This window comes from Melanerpes formicivorus, unplaced genomic scaffold (genome assembly GCF_026170545.1).
Source record: "Melanerpes formicivorus ecotype bairdi unplaced genomic scaffold, bMelFor1.0.p_v2 SCAF_48, whole genome shotgun sequence".
In the NCBI taxonomy this organism is placed as follows: domain Eukaryota; kingdom Metazoa; phylum Chordata; class Aves; order Piciformes; family Picidae; genus Melanerpes; species Melanerpes formicivorus.
In genome coordinates this window covers 5,061,705-5,081,354 of record NW_027142400.1, presented here as the reverse complement: position 1 = coordinate 5,081,354, position 19,650 = coordinate 5,061,705, and the positions used below count along the sequence as shown (strand labels likewise).

Sequence of the window (19,650 nt, the reverse complement as noted above, 5' to 3'; positions counted from 1 at the left end):
GAATCAAGGTAATTTTTTGACCCCAGAATGAAAGTATGTGCCAAACATAAGAAATGCTCCATTTTCAATACAGTTATCAAAAGTAAACTCAGTTACATGCTTGCCTTAGGCTGCAACTCAGGTCTTCCTTGTCCTACATTTAGCCCCCAACAGTCTGCAAGCACTGAGAGATGGTCATGGAGTGCTGTAAGCACCACACTGCATGTGGAATTGATAGAAGTTGATCGCGAAGTTTCATGAAAACCTCTAAAGTTTGGTCATAACTAACTTTCACGAGGTCACACAAAACATCTGCAGTAACAGCAGAACAGGTCTTACAGACAAGGCCTAGGTGAGCAACATAACATCAGCACCTTCCTTCTTCACTCAAAGCCTGAGCTAGGGCAGTTAGTAAAGATCACATGCTCCTTTGTACCAATACTATTTCCATTAAGGAATGCCTGCTAATGAACTCTTCTTCTCAAAGCTGCTCAAACCACTCTCTCATTTTCTTTAGCATTTTCAGCCTTTTCTATCATGACTGGCACCAGAATGGCCATTCCCTCATATCACGACCCCCTTCTATTGGGCTCTAATACTGTTCCTCATCCATTTAATCCCCTACCCATTACACACACATTCAAGGGAATATACGTGCCACACGTGGGTACTACCTCCACTGAACAAGTAAGTAGTAAGTACCTAGTGCAGGCATCCTGTCCCTGACAGAGCTTGGCAGACCAAGCCAGTAGAGTTGGGGCAGTTCATTTGTCTCTTGTCTCTCCAGGGCATGTTGGCACAATGATTACAGTCCACAAGCAGGACAGGAGTTCATGAGATGAAGCTTCTGGTCACAAATAGGATCTGGCAGTTACAAGAGCTGAACCTACATCTTCTCACTAGCATACAAGTGACAGAAATTGAAAGCAATCACTTTCCTTGTTAAGGATTTTTTTTTTCTCTTAGCTACTTTTCAGACTTCACTGTCCAGGCTCTGCTTCCATCAGCCAGCCATAGCAGCTCATTGTGCCACAGCTACACGTGCCCAGCAAAGAGCCATACCTATATATGTCTCACAGCACTGGTGGCACAGCAAGAAGGACAAAGTAAATTGAGTCTAGAACCAAAAAACCAACAGCCCAAACTCCTCCAAACTGAGCTGTGCTGTCCTATTCGGCACAGAGGGGCAGGAAGCACAGTCCTCTCCTAAAATGCAGGTGTGGTTGCTGAGTCACTGACTTGTGGAAGGCAACAGCTACACCCGCTGATCTCAAGTCCGTTGTGCAAGAGTGTGGGCACTATTTTGTATTTGAAAGCAACAGGGAGACAGCAATGAGAACAAGCTGCTTTAGAAAACAGTTCAAAATCTCTGACTGCATCCATGTTGCAGGAACTCTGATACCCTGTGTGCTCAGCTCACTAGACACATTATAGCCCACAGTCCCTGGGCTACACCTAGACACAGACTCACTAGAGCAATGCTCTTCGGTCCTTCCGTTTTGCTGCTAATTGCACTTTTTCCTGTCCTGACCATTTGTTTTTTCCCCCTTTCTGACTAGCCTCTCTTTATGGTAACTTCTTCTGCCTCTTCCTACTCTTTCAATATATTTCCAGGAGCAGGTCTTCCACATGGATTTACAATGACTTTCTCAAGTGATGATAGGACTCAGATTTTCAAGGCTGGGGTATTCCAGTCACCCTCCTATCTATAAGTCTGCATTTAGCTACATGTGACATACTTTGGGAGACTGATGAAGTCATGAGCAATCTACTTTCTTTTAGCTCACACCACTTACAATAGCACATGGTATCGTTAGCAACTTCCTGCAGTTCTTACAGAGCAGCCTGTGAGTACAGCACGAGTTAGAGCACTTCAACGTCTCCTGGGCAAAATCCGGAGAAAAAACAAGTAAGTGATTTCTGTGCCTCAGGCAAGGCATTGCTTCTACTTAGCAGGTTTTTTTGCTTCCTTTGGCATTGGCTACTGCTTCTCTATGCTGTTGTTTTGTGCTTCAGAAATGCAAACTCTGTTGATGTTTCACCATACTCTATATCTCCTTGTGGTTGATATAACAGACATAAAACATTGTTGAATCTGTATTTATTAGAGTTGATTGCAGCTGATGGAGTCTTTGCTACCCATCTTCCTCATGAATTCCCCTCCCTTTTTTAAAAAAAATTATTCCTCTCCTACAAAATTATTCTATGCCCTGCCAGGGATAGAAAATAATTAGGACTGAAGGATTTTTCACAGGGTACAGGCTGCTGTGAGGTTAGATTTAACTAACACCGCAGAGTACAGAGCACGAATATAGAATTGTATTAGAAAGAGGAATGCTGAGCTTCCTTTCCAGCTTTGTGCAGAATGATTTTGCCCTCCCAGACAGGTTCCTTTATTTTTGTGTAAAAAAGGCTACAAAAATGCATGTAAGTCAGTGGTTCCCAAATCAGAAAAAGCAGAGAGCAGGGAAGAAGAGAGCTATGAGTGGGTGATGCTACTTGCTCCCGTTAACAGTTGCAGTTGCAGTGCAACAGGAAAGCAGCTGGAGTGGCAGTTGCAGTAACTGCTGCACTTCACAATGTGAGGACAGGTTTCTGTGACTTAGTACCTGTGCATTGGGCTTGAACTTCACACAAGCTCAATTTCTGCATGCCTTTTCTTGATACTCCATGTAAACATGGTGCTCTCAGCATGTCATGTGGTGCAATTAGCAATGAGCAGCTTGGTGCTTAAACTAAGCATCTGGGAATGGTCCCACTGCTCCTGGCTCCAGAGCTGCTGTGCATATCTCCAGCATGGAGCCAGGGTCAGTCTGGCAGGGTTCAGCAGACAGGCCATATTCTCACATCACTCTGCCACGCATTATTGCCTCTCGGATGGGGTGTGCCTCACTGAGTAAAAATCATTGCTTTAAACTGGATCCTTTGGGGGCCAGTGTATACAGAAGATAGTATTTTTTACTTATCTCTGCCTCCTATGGCAAGGCTATAATAGAGCAGTAGAGGAGAAGGTAGCCAAGCATTCCACCATACTGGCAGAAATCCCACCACCTTTGCAACTGCTTTCTCTGTAGAGCACATCAGCCTTGACAGAATCTGTCTCTTAGGCTGTCACTGCTTTGATCTTATCTACTTTCATGAACCAAGGCTAATTTTAAAGCAGAGTATTTAGTGACAACACATACTACCAAAGACATCTAAGGTTCAGATCTTGCTGCTGCTGTTGATTTGCATATGACAAAAATGTTCTCCAAGAACCAAATATCCTCCTGCAGACTTGAATGCCATAAGCAGAAATGGCTAAGTATTGGAACTGAAGCAGGAAATTAAGTAGATTGTATTACTGCACAGGTGATCAGAGCTCGACTGGAGTGGGACATTCAGAACAGCATCTATCAGTAACAATGATATTTTTATATCCCTAAGAAGGACACATTGGAGAATATCTGGTAGCTGGGATTTTACATCAATATCTTCCAGCATAGGCTCTATAGGTTCCAACCAAGAATAAGATCATTAATTTGGTAAATGTGCAAACAGCTGGAAAACATTGCAGGTGACGATTTGGAGATTTAGCAGACATGAGTGGTCTCACAGAGGTATGAGAGACATATGTAGGTGCAAAGAGGAATCTTTGAGAATTTTTGCTCATATAACTCAAGTCTTAAGGGGGTTTTTTCTTAAGTTGGTTTTTTGGGGTGTTTTTGTTTGTTTGTTTGTTTGTTTGTTTGTAGGTGTTTTGTTTTGTTGTTGTTGTTCTGTTTCCCTTCAGCAACCTCTTCATTATTGATGATGCTACAAACAGCAGTGCAACTCCCATGTCACAGTAGCTCCCACAGACCCACAAGGTCAGTGCCAAGACCAGTAGGTCCCCCATGAGTAAATCTACTGTCACAAGGTCAAAGCTCAACACTTGTCTTTGTATTTTCCTACTACTGGCAGAGAACATCCTGTCTGCTAACTCTTCTCAGTACAGCTAAGCTGTACTGGAGAATTTCAGAGGGATGAAATGGACAACCATATTTTGGGAAGGTAGGACAATATTGTGATCCCTGTGACTGTCACAGTTGCAACACAGGTCTCAGCACAGGAAAGGGACAAGATGTGAATTTGGGAATTCATCAGCTGTCTTCAGCTATGAATCAATATTCTCTGCAAGGGCCACTGCCTGGTGGCACTGGATACTTGTCCCCTGAGACAGCATTCTCTGGCTTCCATAGGAACTTGAACATCCTTTGATCCAATGGTGGTTCTGGCCTGACACCCTCCAATAACTTCTGACTCCTTATTGTATTCCTTCACTGTCTTCAGGCAGCAGGACATTATCACAATATCACAGTATCACAGTATAACTAAGGTTGGAAAGGACCTTGAGGATCATCAAGTCCAACCTATCAACACAGACCTCATGACTAGACCATGGCACCAAGTGCCACGTCCAATCCCCTCTTGAACACCTCCAGGGACGGTGACTCCACCACCTCCCCGGGCAGCACATTCCAATGACTAATGACTCGCTCAGTGAAGAACTTCCTCCTCACCTCGAGTCTAAACCTCCCCTGGCGCAGCTTGAGATTGTGTCCCCTTGTTCTGGTGCTGGTTGCCTGGGAGAAGAGACCAACCCCCTCCCGGCTACAACCACCCTTCAGGTAGTTGTAGAGGGCAATGAGGTCACCCCTGAGCCTCCTCTTCTCCAGGCTAAACTATCCCAGCTCCCTCAGCCTCTCCTCATAGGGCTTGTGTTCAAGGTCTCTCACCAGCCTTGTTGCCCTTCTCTGGACACATTCAAGTGTTTCGATGTCCTTCTTAAACTGAGGAGCCCAGAACTGGACACAGTACTCAAGGTGCGGCCTAACCAAAGCAGAGTACAGGGGCACTATGACTTCCCTGCTCCTGCTGGCCACACCATTCCTAATGCAGGCCAGGATGTCATTGGCCCTCTTGGCCACCTGGGCACACTGCTGGCTCATATTCAGGTGGCTGTTGATCAGCACCCCCAGGTCCCTTTCTGTTTGGGAGCTCTCCAGCCACTCCGACCCTGTCTTGACTAGTTGCAACTGCTGTTGATGATTGCAGCTTTAAAGCTTTCTTATATTTTTATTTACACTGGAACTGAAGGCCCTATTTTGACTAAATAGGTATAGTCAGTAAACCCTAGAGGAAAATCACAGCTTGCATCCTCTAAGGCTTCAGCAGATCTAGCTACTCATGCTGAGTACAGCTAAGCAAACAGCATACTAAAGCACACAACATTACATCTCTAAAGTGATTCATTCTATTTAAAACTTATTTACTTAAGTTAAACAACTAGTATCTCTTAACAGTAGGAGTCTCTTGTTTGAAAGCTTGGATGAGTAAGGCCAAGAAGAAGGAGGAAGATGTACATAGGTAGATGTTGGGGAGATTCTAAATTCTAAAGGATGATAGAACTGTTCCCTGATACCTCACACCGCTCTTTCAAAAGTCCAGAACAGTATTCATCCACATGTAAATCCTCAGTGTCAAATCTGCCAGCACTCAGCTGTGCTTTGACACCCAGGAGAACCCTGAGGCAGGACAGAGAAGTTGTTCATGGGAATGCCCCTCTCATCTCCCTCTTCCAAGACTTTGTAGTTCTGACACAAGTCAGGAATCAAGGCTGGTCAATTAGGTTTCCAAAAATCAGAAGTCTTATTTAAATACCACCCCCTGCCCAGCACCCTGGCTCCACTCCCACACCACCACACCCCTACACATCCACCCCCCCCACACACACACACCCTGCTGCCAAGACTACCAGCTAAAGCTGTGATAGCTTTAGGGAGCCACCAAGCACAAGTGCCTGCAGGTTTAATGTGTGAAGATATTTGAGGAAGAGTGTGAGAATCTGCAGCACAAAACTCACTGGTCTTGGGACTGCTCTCACTGCTGCTGCTACTCCTAAACCTATGCTGACCTCAGCCTTTTTGACTTGACAGACCTTATAGTTTAGCCTCAAATTTATGATGGCTTGTCTGGGGTTCCTGAGTGCTCTTCTGGCCATGGAGCCACTCTTCACACAATAAAAAAGTTAAGCAGAAAAGGCTCTAAGACCCTTTCTAAATCTAGCCTAAACCTGCCCTGCAAGAGCAAACGCTCTCAAGGTGAGCTGAGAAACTTTGCCAGGTCCACAAATCCCAAAATCATGAGTCATGGCCTCCAAATCATGAGACGAGGGAAAAAGGTGCACTAGTACAGGGAGATTTTGGGGTCTGGTTTTCACCTGTTTTAAACCCTGTAGCAGGAGCTCTTGTTTACACATTTCTCTTACCCACCTGACATTGGTCTCTCTTCTGCAGTCCCTCAGCAGGCAGTGTAACACAGCACTAAGATATCCAGTTAATGGAAGGATCACAATTTTAAGATGAACCCTTTGTCAGATATGAATTATATGTTCCTAATTTAGCAAAATACTACATTTAGTGGCAAACTGTGGGAAGGGGGAAGTGGATATGTGGATCTATATAAAAAACCCCAGGTAGGTATTCCCTAGTTACTGAGAGTGCCCATCTATGAACAAGATAAAGCAAACCCCTTCCTCTCATCAGAAATGATTGCCAGTTCCCCTCCTGAACAGCCAGTGATTAATATCTTCTTTTTTATCTGACAACAATATTCTTTTTCCTTTTTCTTTCTTTCCTTTGTTTTTTGGGGTTTTTTTAAATAAGATACGTATATCTGCAGTAAGGAGTTAGATATTAAGGCTGTATAACTAATTCCAGGCTCTTGCTGCTTCCTTACAGCAGCTATTTTCAGCCTACAAATGCTCCAAAGCTTTTAAGTAACAGCACTAGTCAACAGTGGGATTACCTGCTTCACCACAGTGCTCTCACAGTTGGAGACTAGTGTGACCACTGACAGAGTAGTGCTTACTTGTAACTAAAAAACCTGCCCGAACTTCAGGTGGTTACACTTGGTGGCCAAAACCAAGCATATGCCCTGCTTTGGTTCAGCAGAAGGCTAGAAGGTTTTTAGAATGCATGGAGGACAGCTTCTTATCCCAGGTGCTGCGAGAGCCTACCAGGGGCAAGGCTATGCTTGACCTCCTCTTCACCAACAGGGAAGGACTGGTGGGCGATGTGGTGGTCGGAGGGTGTTTGGGGTCCAGTGACCACGAGATAATTGAATTCTCGGTTTTTGGTCAAGCCAAGAGGGGCGGCAAGAAGACCTCCACTCTGGACTTCTGGAGGGCAGACTTTGGGTTACTCAAGGAACTAATTCAGAGGGTTCCTTGGGATAAAGCCCTTAAAAACAAAGGGGTCCAGGAGAGCTGGATCTACTTCAATGAAGAATTGTTGAAGGCTCAGGGACAGGCTGTGCCAATGTGCCAGAAGATGAGCCGCCGGGGCAGACGGCCAGCCTGGATGGTTCATGAACTTTTAATGGAACTGAGGGAAAAAAAGAGGGTGTATCACCTTTGGAAGCGAGGGGAGGCAACCCACAGAATGTTTAAGGATGTTGCTAGGTCTTGTAGGAAGAGAATTAGGGAGGCAAAAGCACACTTGGAGCTTAAACTGGCCTCTACTGTGAAGGACAACAAAAAGTCCTTCTATAAATACATTAATAGTAAGAGGAAGGGGAAGGAAAACTTCCACTCCTTGGTGGATACGGAGGGGAACATTGTAACCAAGGATAAGGAAAAGGCAGAGATACTTAACACCTTCTTTGCCTCAATTTTTACTAGAAGGGCAGAACGTCTTCCTGACAGCTGGCCTGCAGAGCTGGCAGAAGGAGACAGGGAGCTGCACAGTTTCCCTATGTTCCATGAGGCGGTGGTTGGAACTCTCCTTAGCAGCTTGGATCCCCACAAGTCCATGGGACCAGATGGGATTCATCCTAGGGTGCTGAGAGAGCTGGCAGATGAGCTGGCCAAGCCACTCTCCATAATTTTCCAGCAGTCCTGTCTCACTGGCGAGGTCCCAGAGGACTGGAAGCTGGCCAACGTGGTGCCCATCCATAAGAAGGGCCGGTTGGATGAGCCAGGGAATTACAGGCCTGTCAGCCTGACCTCAGTGCCAGGCAAGAGGATGGAACAGGTCATCCTGAGTTCAATAACACAACACTTACAGGATGGCCAAGGGATCAGGCCTAGCCAGCATGGATTTAGGAAGGGCAGGTCCTGCCTGACCAACCTGATCTCCTTCTATGATCAGGTGACCCGCCTGGTGGATGGGGGGAGGCCTGTAGTCTACCTGGACCTCAGCAAGGCCTTTGACACCGTCCCCCATAGCAAACTGCTGGCCAAGCTGTCAGCCCATGGCTTGGACGGGAGCACACTGCGATGGGTTAGGAACTGGCTGGAGGGCCGAGCCCAGAGAGTGGTGGTGAATGGTGCCACATCCAGCTGGCAGCCAGTCACTAGTGGTGTGCCCCAAGGATCAGTGCTGGGCCCTGTGCTCTTTAACATCTTTATTGATGATCTGGATGAGGGCATTGAGTCCATCATCAGTAAATTTGCTGACGACACCAAGCTGGGGGCAAGAGTTGATCTGCTGGAGAGTAGAGAGGCTCTGCAGAGAGACCTCGACAGGCTGGACAGATGGGCAGAGTCCAACGGCATGAGATTTAACACATCCAAGTGCCGGGTTCTGCACATTGGCCACAACAACCCCATGCAGTGCTACAGGCTGGGGTCAGAGTGGCTAGAGAGCAGCCAGGCAGAGAGGGACCTGGGGGTGCTGGTTGATGGTAGGCTTAACATGAGCCTGCAGTGTGCCCAGGCAGCCAAGAGGGCCAATGGCATCCTGGCCTGCATCAGGAACAGTGTGGCCAGCAGGAGCAGGGAGGTCATTCTGCCCCTGTACACTGCACTGGTTAGGCCACACCTCGAGTACTGTGTCCAGTTCTGGGCCCCTCAGTTTAGGAAGGATGTTGACTTGCTGGAACGAGTCCAGAGAAGAGCAACAAAGTTGGTGAGGGGTTTGGAACACAAGCCCTATGAGGAGAGGCTGAGGGAGCTGGGGCTGCTTAGCCTGGAGAAGAGGAGACTCAGGGGTGACCTTATCACTCTCTGCAACTACCTGAAGGGAGGTTGTAGACAGGCTGATGATGGTCTCTTCTCCCAGGCACCCAGTACCAGAACAAGAGGACAGAGTCTCAGGCTGCGCCAGGGGAGGTTCAGGTTGGATGTTAGGAAGAAGTTCTATACAGAAAGAGTGATTGCGCTATGGAATGGGTTGCCCGGGGAGGTGGTGGAGTCGCCGTCATTGAAGGTGTTCAGAAGGAGACTTGATGGGGTGCTTGGTGCCATGGGTTAGCTGTTTGGGTGGGTTGGATTGGTTGATGGGTTGGACACGATGATCTTGAAGGTCTCTTCCAACCTGGTTTGGTTTATTCTAATAAAGGTTTATTCTTAGAGGTCTATCTTGTTTCTTGAGACTCTTCTCCATGGCTGCAGCCACCAGCAATCATTCAAAAGAGGGTAAAATTCAAATAGAGATCTATCAAATACAAGCAACTTGCCACTTTCCTCTTTCAGGAATCATACTGATTTTTTTTCTTCTGACAAAGTATTAAAGCTACTTTGTGTGATGGTTTTTGTCTCTGCATCCAAATGCCATCAGCGTTTTCCTTTTGATCAAGCTAGGACTGAGGCAGATATTTTGAGACAGAGATGTACTCGGGATGGATTCCCAGTGTAGTCCTGGAGCTTTAAAACATCCTTTGTTCTCTGAAGAGCTGTGAAATTATATGACTTCAAATCTCTGTATTCATATATTACATTCATATTTGAAACTATGTAGCTTCAAACACCACTATCTTGTTTATGTCAATAAAAATTACTGGTCTGCTGGGTAACTAAATGAAGCCATTGCTGATTTTCCTTTGTATGCGGAGACTATCTTACAGCATTGACTTAATCTGATGATTTATTACTAATGGAAAGCAAACCCAAAAGAAGAAACCAGTTCACTCACTTGCTGGGCTAATGGGTCATAATCTATTTTTAAACCACAAAGATACCACAAATATTTTTCCTACAATCAAGAGCAGCAGAGGAAAAAAAAAAAAAATACATGGCAATTCTTACTTTCTATTGATCTTAACAGACAGTTCATAAAGTTTCTAAGCAGGTAATGTCAGTTTTGCATTGGAAAGAGAAGCCCAAGTTCTGAAGAGGAGTGATATTGCTGGCAATGAGTATTGTAGGTGTTGTATCTGTCATATCTGGGAATTGAAGTTTTATGATACTAAGTTATGATTCAGACTGACACCATGTCAGTACTCTTGTGTCAAATAGTTACAGTACTCCATGTTACTACGAAAACCACACAAAATCTCTCACAAGAAACTCAAGTCTTACATCATTGAAAGTTGATTTATACTTCCAAACATACAGGTTGTTATCTTTTCCAAATATTTGGGGCAGGAATGAAGGTGTGAAGGAATGTGTGTTTATTGTTGATTTTTTTTTAAATCTCAGCCATTATAAACATGGTGCTTTTAAAAAATTCTTCTTAATATCCACATATCCTCTCAATATCCCCTTAATATCCAATATCCCCTCAGCATTTTCAGCATTAATAATCAGCCTTGCCATAGAAGACAGATAAAAAATAAATATTAGAACATTTAAAATATATTAAATAATATGCTCTGCCAATCTAATTCTACTCATGCTATGGATTTCACTGTGTCCCTTTTTTTCTTCTGTCCATTTATATCTCAGGTGAATTAATCCAAAGATTTTCAACCACTGTTCTGTTCAACTCTAGCACTTGTTTTAACTTCTCCCTCTTTTCTGTAACTTTATCTGCAATTATCATTTTTACCTTTCCTAACAGCTGCTTTGGTGGAAATTGAAATATTTTCACATGAGTTTTCACTTCCCTCTACATCTATGTTAGTAGAAACATTTCAGTCTCTTGAGGGAAGATCACATATTAATGCAACTGGCCTGAATTAGCAGCAGGAGCTTCTAGTCAAGCCTCTACACCTTTCAGGACCCTTTTCTTCTTTATTCAGGGGCCAGACCCAGTGAACACCTTTATTTTCACTCTGAAAACATAAACTCTAAGCTGACAGGCTCACAAAAGTCCACACACTTTTCAGGGCTTAGCAGCAGCATTTTCTAGGAAAAAGAGCTCAAGAGAGTGATGTGGTTAAAGCTGCTGACCACTTCTACATGACTCCAATGACCTGATGCACAGCTTATCCAAAGTGCTGTGCTCCAGACTTCCAGAACCCTCAGAGAAGGTGCCCAGTTGGGTAACCTGTTTACAAAGACCCGTAAACAATTAGCAGAGACTGGCAGTGCCTCTATAGACTGTTGGACTATGCAGCTCACATTACCATAGCACTATTCTCAGTACAAGCTCTCCCTCCACCTGCCTCTTACTGTTCCACTCCTGGTCATGTGCTACTTACTACTAATTCCATTGTGCCGGCTCTGGTTCTACATTGATGCTAGTAAGCCACTTCAGAAAGGCCAACTGGTGGGCAGATGACCCAGATAGAAAAAAGGGGACAAGCTCTCTGCTAGTTTGCCACTCTGTGCATGTTCACTGCAGAGTTGGGGACAAAGTACAGAGAAAAAATAGTAACAGCTAGGCTGTTACTTTGTCATAACTGTAATGTGAAACCACATCCTCACAGCATCCCAGGTTCATGATTTCATAATTTCCATTCCTCCTGATAAATCCAAGCCACTTGCCATGAGGTATGTAAGGTACACTGAATCAAAGAGAAGGTGAGTAGCAAACCACTGTCAATCTCAATGTGATTTCACAGTCCTGTTGGTGGGTCTGCAGCAAGACACTTTGGCTGCTCTCTCATCACATCAGAAGAAAATGGGATTACACATCTATCATGCCGCTTCTATCCACAACCCTTTTCATTTGGGCATCTCCAGGCACCCTGCCCTTTTCCAACGTTTTCTCACCCTAAGACCTAGAGAGCATGTAGTCACTCCATTTTAGTAAGAAATGTTATTATCTATTCATCTAACAGTGTGAACATAATAAAACGACATTAAAAATGCTAGACCTACCTATTCCAATATTGATGGCTATAACTTAGGCCAAGAGCAGGTGTAAGGGAGAGTGTAAATACAGAGCAGATACACAGCAAATCTGCCTTGGTGGATTCTTCCAGTGATTTGTGCTCAGGTGCTTCCTCCGTCAGCAATGATGTTTCTGTCCTGGGAAATGAGATGTTTTGCATGTCTTAAATGTGAGAAACACGCATATGGTTTGTCAGGTGCAGTGAGTCTCACAGAGCAAGAAGCCTCAAAGAGCTGTCAGATATGCATTGAGCTGATGATGAAAAAAACACAGGACCTGAGGTAACACCTTGTAATGGTTGGTAAGCCCTAGCAGGACAGAATAGGTCACAGAAAGGTGAGAGCAGGCTTTGCTCAACTGAAAGCTACAAGGCAGCTAAGGAACCTAATGTATTGAAACAGCTTCCCTCTCACAAATGTGTTCTTGGATATCACTCATCCTTGGCATCATGGCTATGTTTGACCCGTTATAAGTGTTTTAAAATTGCTGGATGTGATAAATTTCTTAAGTTCTGCCGCTCCAGACAATGCTTCCATCACTCAGACTGCTCCTTCTATCACTGAAACTGCTCATCACAAATATTATTAGACATGAACTCTGAAATGGTATATGCTTTTTTCAGCTCTGTAATTACTTTTTATTAGAATGACTATCTGAGATGCAGGTTAGCCTGCTCCAGTCCTGCACCATTGTGTGGCAACAAAAAAAGTGCTCATAGGTAACCAACTCCCTCTGTAAATAAAGCAGCTCAGTTATGAATGCCATATTTGAGAGATGTGGGAGAATACATCCATCACAGCCCAGCCACCACACAAGAAGACAGAAGTAGAAATCTTCTGGGCTGAGCCAAATATCAAAATAAGCTTGAAAGAAGATGATAAAAATGTGCATTTAGTTGCAGAAGAGCAATGTCATGGGGAGAAATTTCACAAATTGTTTGCTGAGCTCTGTTTTCTGATCTTCAGTTTGAGAAAGAAACCCTTCTGCAGGCCTGGAGAGCTGAGCAGAGACAAGTTCAAAACTGGGGCTGGATGCAGTGGTCAGGGCCAGAAGATTCTTCCCTGGACAGGGTAGAGTACCAGAAGGAGAGAGAGTGGAACAAATAGATGCCCTCCTCTGCTCCTTCCTGATATGGAACTGGGACAAAGAAGATACTGTCTCTTCTCCCAGGTACCTAGTGATAGAACAAGAGGGAATGGACTCAAGCTGCACCAGAGGAGGTTTAGGCTGAACAGTAGGAAAAAAAATTCAGTTCAAAGGGTTGTCAGGCATTGGAACAGGCTGCCCAGGGAGGTGGCTGAGTCACCATCCATGGATGAATTTTAAAGCTGTGTGGATGTGATTCTTGAGTGGTTGAAAGTGTACTTTCCTCCCATTCATGGTGGACTTGGTAAAGTAGGTTTAATGGTTGGACTTGATGATCTCAAAAGTCTCTTCCAATCTTAATGATTCTATGATTCTATATGCTGGGAAGGATCCCAGCTCCTGATCTGACAGGCTAGACCTTCAGAAGAGGCATTCAGCACATGTCTTTTCTCTGCAAGTGTAAACTCAAGCCTACAGCTACACTAAGAAGTTGAGGATTTGAGCTTGGCAGCTGACAGTCATTTAAATGTGAAGGTCTCTTCAGCTCAGCCTTAACCCCGTGGCTTAGGCCATACATCAAAAGCCAAGGAAAATAAGCCTGCTCCATGCAGGCAACTTAAGCATCTCCTTCCAGAGGTTCACTCACAGGCAGGAAGACTTGGGGCAGAGAAGGGAAGAGGTGAAGAAGGAAGTAAGAGAAAGAAACGTTGGGAACAATGTGTCTACAGAATAACTCTTCTACCACTTCCTTCCTGACCTGCACCATCACCTGCTGCTTGCTGGTGAGAGAGGTGCCTCTGGAGAAGCATGCCTTTGCACAACAAGCACAAACAGCAGGCATTGCAGAAAGGAGAACATTCAGAGAAACACAGGCTCAAGAAAGCAGGCAAAACCTAGGGAAAGGGATGAGAATGCTCTTTCAACTGCTCTTGAAGGTTTATTTGTTAAGGCATGCAAGGTAGACAGAGACTGAGTAACCAAGATGACATGTAACTGTGCCATGTCTCTGCATTGGTTGTCACCATCTGCTTATGTAGGAATTGTATTCACCTGCTGTGACTTCTCTTAAAATGGGAGGTCTCCAAGAATGCTCTCCAGTGTGCAGATGTACAGCAGCTCTTACATCAGTCAGATGCAACTGAGTTGAGGACAAGCTCTCATATGTCACATCCCAGGTGAGGTCTGGGCAGACAACCACTGCTGACCCTGAAATCAAACACCCTTTTTATTCCCTCTACATAGTGGTTCAGTAGGCGGCACAGACAAGATGCCACCTCCTTCACCAAAGATGGCAGGTGCCCAGAGACAGCAAAAATTCAAGTCACCACCAGCCCTTATCACAACCATCAGTTTTCTCAGTTAACACCAGCTATCACTTTCACTGATAGGAAACCAGGGAAGGAACTTTACACCATCTCTCACAGAAAGCCTGAAGCAGCCCTGATGAGTACCATGCCATTTTCCCTACACAGCATTTAGCATCCTCTTCTCCAGTCATTCTAAAGATGTGGTGTTTGAAATTAAAGGAAACTTCAGTTCTCCCATGAAAGGGCTTCAACATACTCACTGAACTCCCATCCAATTCTCAGACATGGAGGGATGTGGCCCTTTGACAAGACACTTTGGCCCAGCTAGCATGGTGATCACTGCCAGCTAACCCTCATCTGTGCATGAGCACATGAGCAGACGATGGTTTGCCACAAGGGGAAGTGGAAGGTAGTCACAGAGCAAGGTCACACCCTCTGGTGTACTTCTTCTACAAAGAGCACTTTCTCAGTTCCTCTGTGAAGGCCCCTTCCTAACATCCTCACCCCAAGAACCAGCTTTCTCTGCTCCTGGTGTCAGGGACAGTAAGTACCACTTGCCTCTGCTTTGACTAGTGGCTTACTGGGACATCTTCACCCAGAAGCTGCTATCATTGAGTGGGCTTTAACTGCACTGGGGTACTTGACAGAAATAAACACCTCTCAACATGGGCCAGGAGATCCCTTCTTGGTATTTATGGCTGTGGCTAGCACTGTGCAGCTGTGAAGGTCTCACAGCCTAAGGCAACCTGTGTCCATTTTCTCACACTGTTCTCATAATCTGGTAACTAAAATAAATCAGGGGACCTGATTGTCCTTCAGGCTCTGGGGATCTTGCATGACACAAACTGTCTAAGATGTTCAGGGTAGAACTGCTTGTGATACCGCAAGGACCATTCTTGCCCAACTGGAAGGGAAAGAATGCCCCCCTCAGCTTGTCCACTGTCCCAGAGATGCAAGAGACAGCCCCACTCCACTGGAAGCAGACTGCTTTCCCTTGGTCTGCTTGACATGGGTCCAAACAAGCAACAAATAAATTCTGAGTCTGCTAAAAGCTACTTTCTCCCCTGCATGAACTCAGACCTAAAGAAATTGCTCATGCAGTGTGGACCAGGAAAGCTCATGACCCTCCTCTGCCTGAAGAGACTTGGTCTCTGTCAATACATCTCACTCTTGCAGAGTTACCTGGTTGTTCCCTGAGGCAGGTGTCCACCCCGTAAGAGAATGCCCAGAAGATTAGGCCAGACAAGACCTCTTTTCATCAAGGATGTTATACATTGGGCACCTTCAACTCATAAAGGCAGCAAAATACAAATTTTAAGGGCACACACCACTATGGTGTACCCACTTCCATATTCCTTTGTTCACATGGAGAAGACTTCTGCATGGAAATCATAGATTGACTTTGCAAAAATGCTTCTCCTAGCACTACTTAGCACTAACTAAATGTCAGGTCTGCTTTTGTTTATGGTCATCTTTGAAAGCTGGAACTTTTCATAACCACTCCTGTTCAAAAAGTATTACATTTCTTTTCCTCCATTTATTGAATGTGTATATTCTTTTCTTTGGTCTTGTTTGCCTCCTCCACCTGCCTTTATTTCCTATTGCTTCCCTGAGGCATCAAAGAGATGTAGCTGCCAGTTTCATTGGCTTACTATGGCAGGTATTCTATTGCACCACAAGTTTATGTTCTTCAGCTTCAGCCATTTGTTGAGAGGAAGAAGTATGAATTACCTGTGGCTGAACCACTATGCTGTAATACAGTGTGGAGGTACACACAAGCAGCCAGATTCTGCTTACTGTATGCTGGGTAGTTTTTGACACAACTGCCACTACCCACTTCAGATGGTTCTTCCATCTGGCCAACCATAAATGATAGCTTCTTTAAGAAGTCTGCTTGTTAAATGTCTATGGTTTGTAATTCCTATTACTCAGTTTGGAAAAGGGAAAAAAAAAAAAAAAAAGAGAGAGAGAATGGAAAACTAATGCCCTGGAAAGTGACTTTACCAACTGATCAGCAGTTCAGTCTTACAGTGCTGGGACCACTTGTGTTTAACATCTTTGTTGATGACCTTGATGAAGACATAGAGTGTGTCATCAGTAAATTCACAGATGACAACAAGTTAGGTGGGAATGTTGATCTGCACCAGAGAAGGGAGGCGCTACAGAGGGCCTTGGATAGATTGGATCAATAGGCCAAAGTTAATGGGATGAGCTTCAACAAGGCCAAATGCCAGGTCCTGCACTTGGGTCACAACACCACCAAGCAACGCTACAGGTCTGGGGAAGTGTGGCTGGAAAGCTGTCTGGCAGAAAGGGACCTGGGGGTTGTAATCAACAAGCAACTGAATATGAGTAAGCAGCGTGCCCAGGTGGCCAAGAGAGCCAATGGCATCCTGGCTTGTATCAAAAATACTGTGTCCAGCAGGACCAGGGAGGTGATTGTCCCCTTGTACTCTGCTCTGGTGAGGCCACACCTCGAGTACTGTGTCCAGTTTTGGGTACCTCAATACAGGAGAGATGTGGAGGTGCTGGAGTGAGTGCAGAGGAGGGCAATGAAGTGGGAAAGGGCCTGGAAAATAAGTCTTATGAGGAGTGACTGAAGGAGTTGGGGCTGTTTAGTTTGGAAAAGAGGAGGCTGAGGGGAGACCTCATTGCTCTGTACAACTACCTGAAAGGACTTTGTGGAGAGGCTGGTGCTGGTCTCTTCTCACAGGTAATTAGTGATAGAACAAGAAGGAATGACCTAAAGCTATGATTGGGTAGGTTTAGACCTGACATTAGGGAAAAAAAAAATTACAGAAAGAGTGGTCAGGCATTGCAATGTGCTGTCCAGGTAGGTGGTTGAGTCACCAATCCTGGATGTGTTTAAAGGTCGTTTAGACATGGTGCTAGGGGATATGGTTCAGGGGTGAACATTGCAAAGTAGGGTTATCGGTTGGACTTGGTGATCCTGAGGGTCTTTTCCAACCCGAATGTTTCTGTCATTCTGTGATTTATGGAGCAGCCTGGTTTAGGGCCAGTCCCCAATACCCTGTTTTAGTGAATAGGGATGCTGAAATTTCACGTGAAGGAAAGCATTTATTCCTGGAAATAAACCAGACCCATCTTCCAGGAAACACTACAGGAGATCAGCAGGCCTTAGAAAACTTGCCTGTCTTAGATGTTTCCCCAAGACAAGCACTCTACTCGTTCCTGACATGTCCTGTTGGCACCTGTGGGACCATAACCTTTACTGAACATTTGTAAGTGATGCAGATGCTAACTTTCCATCTTGTATTCTGATTCTCAGGAAACACCAGCCAGAAAACAAATAATGGAAAATTGTACGGACACAAATAACAACAAGTGTGTGGGAATTCCCTACAAAGACAGCAAGACACTTCTCGTTGCTGTTTACAGCATCGTTTTTGCCATAGGTCTTCCAGCAAATTTTTTAACTTCCCTGCTTACATTTGTACAGATCCAAAGGAATATAGTAATTGCCATCTACATTTTCAGTTTATCACTGAGTGAGCTGATGTATTTAAGTACCTTGCCTCTCTGGATTATCTATGTGCAAAATGAGCACAAGTGGACTATGGGTGACAAAGCTTGCAAAGTAACAGCATTCATTTTTTTCTGCAACATATACATCAGCATTCTGCTTTTGTGCTGCATTTCTGTGGATCGTTACGTTGCACTGGTGTATGCTCTGGAGTCAAGAGGGAAAAGAGAACAAAAAAGGGCAATCATAATAGTGTGTTTTCTCTTTGTTGTGGTTGCAATAATCCACATTCCAGTATTTACCATGAAGAATGAGGACACCTGTTTTGACACTTTGCCCCTTGACATAAAGGTGGCTTCTTTCAGCTTTGCCAGATTCCTATTTGGGCTTGCCATACCTTTCACAATTCTCATTTTCACAAACTACAAAATTTTCCAAACTACAAAAACAAGCAGCAGCTTGACTTGTCACCAAAAAGCCAAAGTGAAGTACCTGGCTATCACCATTATTGTCATTTTCCTCATCTGCTTTGCTCCATACCATGTGGTACTCATAATAAGATCCATATACTTTTTGTTTCATCAAAATTGTTCATGTCCATTTGAAAAAGTTATATATTCAACTTTTACAGTGTTCCTGTGTTTAACCACTGCAAACAGCATTGCCGATCCAATCATCTATGTGCTGGTTAGCGAAAATGTCAGAAAAGACTTTTATAGGAGTCTCAGAAGATGGAGACATAACACCACCAGGCTGAATTCATCCATTAATCACAAGACTGACAGCATAAAATTTAAAATGTCAAAAGAATCACAGGAAGGAAGGCTAAGAGATGAAGACAAAGAAATACCAGATTCATCTGATATTCAAAAGACCTGCAATAGTGGCAAAGACCAAGAAGGTGGTAGCTAACAGTTAGCTGCTGACGCAAATAAGTTCCCAACACCAGCTGCAAGCTGCAGACTGCATGTAAGTTTTTGCATGCTGACATCCATAGGAAGTTTTGCCATAGTGCCTTGGTCAGCAACTGCTTGAGGGCACTGCAGGAGTGACATTTCTTGTTTCTGTTGATCTCCTACAATAAAGCATGTTCACCAGTATCACTAGTGAGAACATTGCTTTGCTAATGACATGTGGAATAAACTAAGTAATTTACTTCGACTCACATTCGTATCTTAAAAACTTATTTTTTACTGTCTCTTTTCCTCATACTGATTCAGAACCAGTTTAATCTTCTGATATGGACAAAAAAAATTGTTGCTGAGTGTCGGGACGACGGCGAGGGAGGACTCGCGACAATCAATATGATTGATAAGCAAGCTCCAACTTTATTGGTCGAAAGCACAGCTTATAAAGCATCTCAGCTAAATATGCACAGATGTCATTATTCCATTGGCTATTCGTCCAGGGTTACATTATAATATCCAGCCTACTTGCAGTTAGGTCTATGTGCAATTTCACAAGCTCCTCTCTAATTAGTTCTTTGTTTCACATACACTTTGTCTTACATGCTGTTATCTTGTAACATTCAGCTGCAAGCACAGCCACAAGACTATGGTGACCTTGCTGCATCAGCATATCAGCTAACTGTGAGCAGTAAACAACAAGATGGAGTACGGCCTACACACTTTGTTCAAGCAGCTGTTCCACAGAACCATGTTCCTGAGATTCAAGCCATTCCTCAACAATTCCCCCCTTTTTCCTCTAAACAAGAAAAGCCTGAAATGTTACCTCATTTACACTGTGCATAACACATCCATATGCAATATGCAAA

The 19,650-nt window shown here is 44.4% G+C and overlaps 1 protein-coding gene across 1 annotated transcript; it reads left to right on the top strand.

The window, feature by feature from the left end:
• Positions 1-1,582: 1,582 nt before the first annotated feature.
• Positions 1,583-19,041, top strand: GPR132 (G protein-coupled receptor 132). The gene is made up of 2 exons (XM_068160288.1): positions 1,583-1,888; positions 17,682-19,041. Exon 2 carries the CDS (start codon positions 17,706-17,708, stop codon positions 18,786-18,788), a length of 1,083 nt encoding a protein of 360 aa, XP_068016389.1. The 5' UTR covers positions 1,583-1,888; positions 17,682-17,705; the 3' UTR covers positions 18,789-19,041.
• Positions 19,042-19,650: the final 609 nt, after the last annotated feature.